The 2,788-nt window shown below is 37.8% G+C and overlaps 1 protein-coding gene across 2 annotated transcripts in view; it reads right to left on the bottom strand.

Annotated features, from left to right (window-relative positions):
- MAP4K5 (mitogen-activated protein kinase kinase kinase kinase 5) overlaps positions 1-2,788 on the bottom strand; it is a 102,330-nt gene that overhangs the window by 25,400 nt on the left and 74,142 nt on the right. For both annotated transcript variants that reach the window (XM_023514480.1, XM_003792154.3), the window contains exons 17-18: positions 1,368-1,410; positions 625-778 (exon numbers count right to left, since the gene is read on the bottom strand). In XM_023514480.1, coding sequence (XP_023370248.1) covers positions 625-778; positions 1,368-1,410 — 197 coding nt within the window. The remainder of the gene's footprint in view (positions 1-624; positions 779-1,367; positions 1,411-2,788) is intronic.

The raw sequence follows: 2,788 nt of genomic DNA, 5'->3' as shown, positions 1-2,788 counted from the left end.
CTATTCCTGTCCTTGTCTCCCTTAGAAATCTCCGATCTCCCATTACATCCAGGGAATTGTTTTATCAGACAATTACACAAGCTAGCTCTCTTAATGTCATATGTGTACTGGTGTAACTTCTGCTATTCACTCTGAGCTTCTCCAGGGTAGAAACATGAATTCATCCTTCTAGATCAGCGGTTCTCAACCTGGGGTCATGACCCTTTTCTAACAATGAAAATACATCATGCATTATCAGATATTTACATTATGATTCGTAACAGTAGCAAAATTACAGTTATGAAGTACAACAAAATAATTTTATGGTTGGGGGTCACCACAACATGAGGAACTGTATTAAAGGGTTGCAGCATTAGGAAGGTTGAGAAGCTCTGTTCTAGATCCTGTCATAAATATTCAGTAAGGGATAAAATTAGGTTTGAAATAGACTGAATCTATTATAGCCCATCCATGTGGAATTTAAGAACATTCACAAAGCTTTAAGCTGCAACAGGACTGACAAAAAGATATTCTTTAAAAACAGGAACAAAGTGGCTTTCTCCTGAGTTTCCGCTTTGATTTGTTTGCCCAGATCACAGTGTCTAGTTGTCTGCCCTCGCCGGCTACTGACACTGCTAGCCTTACCAAGAGAGGAAGTCTCTGCTGCAGGACCACAACTGGGACTGCTCTGTCTTCTGACAATTTGGGGAGCTCTGTTTTCGGAATCGGGGCAACGTTTTATGGTTGATGCCCTTTCTTCATCTTGGAAGTTGTCTTCAGGGTAACTGCTTATCCTTGGCTAGTGGTACAAAGGCAAAAAAGTACTTTAAAAAATAGGAATAAAATGTCATAATGCTCAATTATCATTAGGCATCAAAGACTTCAGGGTAATAGGGATATATATATTTTCTCTCTTCTATATGGTTCAATTTACTGGGTTATGTAAGGAAACTAAGAAGGAACTGAGTTACTGTCCCAACACAACTATGAACTAGCCATGTAATATTTTTAATCAGCTCTAAGCTATAACTGATAAATTTTTATAATTAACACAGTTATGCAAACAATTCACAAAGTAATAAGCAGCAATAAGGAAAATGACTGTAGTGATAACCGATGATCAGCAATGAGCCCTCTGTCCTCCATGTAGTCTAGTGTCTTCTCAAATGAGCAACAATTGGGTGTCTTCTAAAAGCTATTAAAAATATTATAATTTCCATTAAATCTTCTTTACTATACATCTTCTTATCCCCCTCCTGAAGAAAACTGTATTCATTTAAAAAATATATTCAAGAGAATTTTGAAAAAAACCCTCAACATTATTTTATTATTTTAAAATATAATTATTTAAACAAAGATATATTATTCAAAATTCTTAAGCAGCTCACCTTAGGAGGTAGAGGAGGTGGTACTGCACGTTTTGAGGTTGATCTAACACAAAGAAAAATATAATTTAGATGGTGATAAATGGTCACATCCTAAAACACAGATACTGTTGAATATGTATTAAATCTGTTTATATACAGAGGCTATAAAAGGCAACTAGACCGTGATGCAGAATACAAAACCTTTAGGAAGACTTTAGATCTCATACTGTCAAAATATATTAGTATGACTATACAATAGAGATTTTGTAAAGTAGACAGTGTTTTTTACTTTACAGTCATGCTTTGCTATATTTAACATGCAGTAAAAACTAAACTTACTAGTAAAGAAAAAAAACAGATTCAGAATTTTAGAGTTGGAACCCATAGAGTCAAGTGGTTATGTCATCAAACCTTTTGCTACTCAAATTATAGTCCTCAAACCTGAAACACTGGTATCAACTGGGACCTTTTTTTCCTTTTTTTTGCAGTTTTTGGCTGGGGCCAGGTTTGAACCTGCCATCCCTGGTATATGGGGCTGGCGCAGTACTCCTTGAGCCATAGGTGCCACCCAACTTTTTTTTTTTTTGAGACAGAGCCTCAAGCTGTTGCCCTGGGTAGAGTGCTGTGATATCATAGCTCACAGCAATCTTCAACCTTCAACTCCTGGACTTAAGCGATTGTCTTGACTCAGCCTTACAAGTAGCTGGGACTACAGGTGCCCACCACAACACCTGGCTATTTTTGGGTTGTAGTTGTCATTGTTGTTTGGCAGGCTTGGGCTGGATTTGAATCTGCCCACCTCTGGTGTATGTGGCTGGCGCCTTAGCTGCTTGAGCTACAGGCACTGAGCTGATCTGGGAACTTTTATTCTCCTTTTAGACCTATTAAATCAAAACCTTCATTTTCAGGTCTCTAGATTTCACCAAAAGGCATATCCAAGTTTGAGAAGCCCGGCACATGCCCACTGGTTCCACACACTTATCCATGGTCACCGCAGTCAATCAGGAAACGTTCATGAATTTTAGGTTCTAATCCCAAGGGTAGTATTCAGAGAAGGTATTAGCAAGTGTTTTCTATAAAGGGCCCAACAGTAAGTATTGGCTTTGCCAGGTATACAGTGGACACAGTTATGCAACTCTGCCGTTTCAGTGTAAAAGGAGTCATATACATACAAAAACTAATGAGCACACTGTGTTCCAATGAAACCTTATTTATGAACACTGAAATGTGAATTTTATGTAATTTTCATGTATAATAATATATTACTCTTCTTTTGATCTTTTTGTTTCAACTGCTAAAAATGTAAATACCATTTTAAGTTCGTGGGGTCCCCCAGGTCACAGATCCTCAAATCCCCAGGCTTAGTATGGGGAGCCAGGCATCTGTATTTCCAAAGACCTCTCTGGTCAACTGCAGTGAGCAAGTATGTTAAGAATAAGGTG

This window comes from Otolemur garnettii, unplaced genomic scaffold (assembly GCF_000181295.1).
Source record: "Otolemur garnettii isolate 467f Iridium unplaced genomic scaffold, OtoGar3 scaffold00054, whole genome shotgun sequence".
In the NCBI taxonomy this organism is placed as follows: Eukaryota; Metazoa; Chordata; class Mammalia; order Primates; family Galagidae; genus Otolemur; species Otolemur garnettii.
The sequence above is the reverse complement of the archived record's forward strand: the minus strand, read 5'-3'. Positions and strand labels throughout refer to the sequence as shown.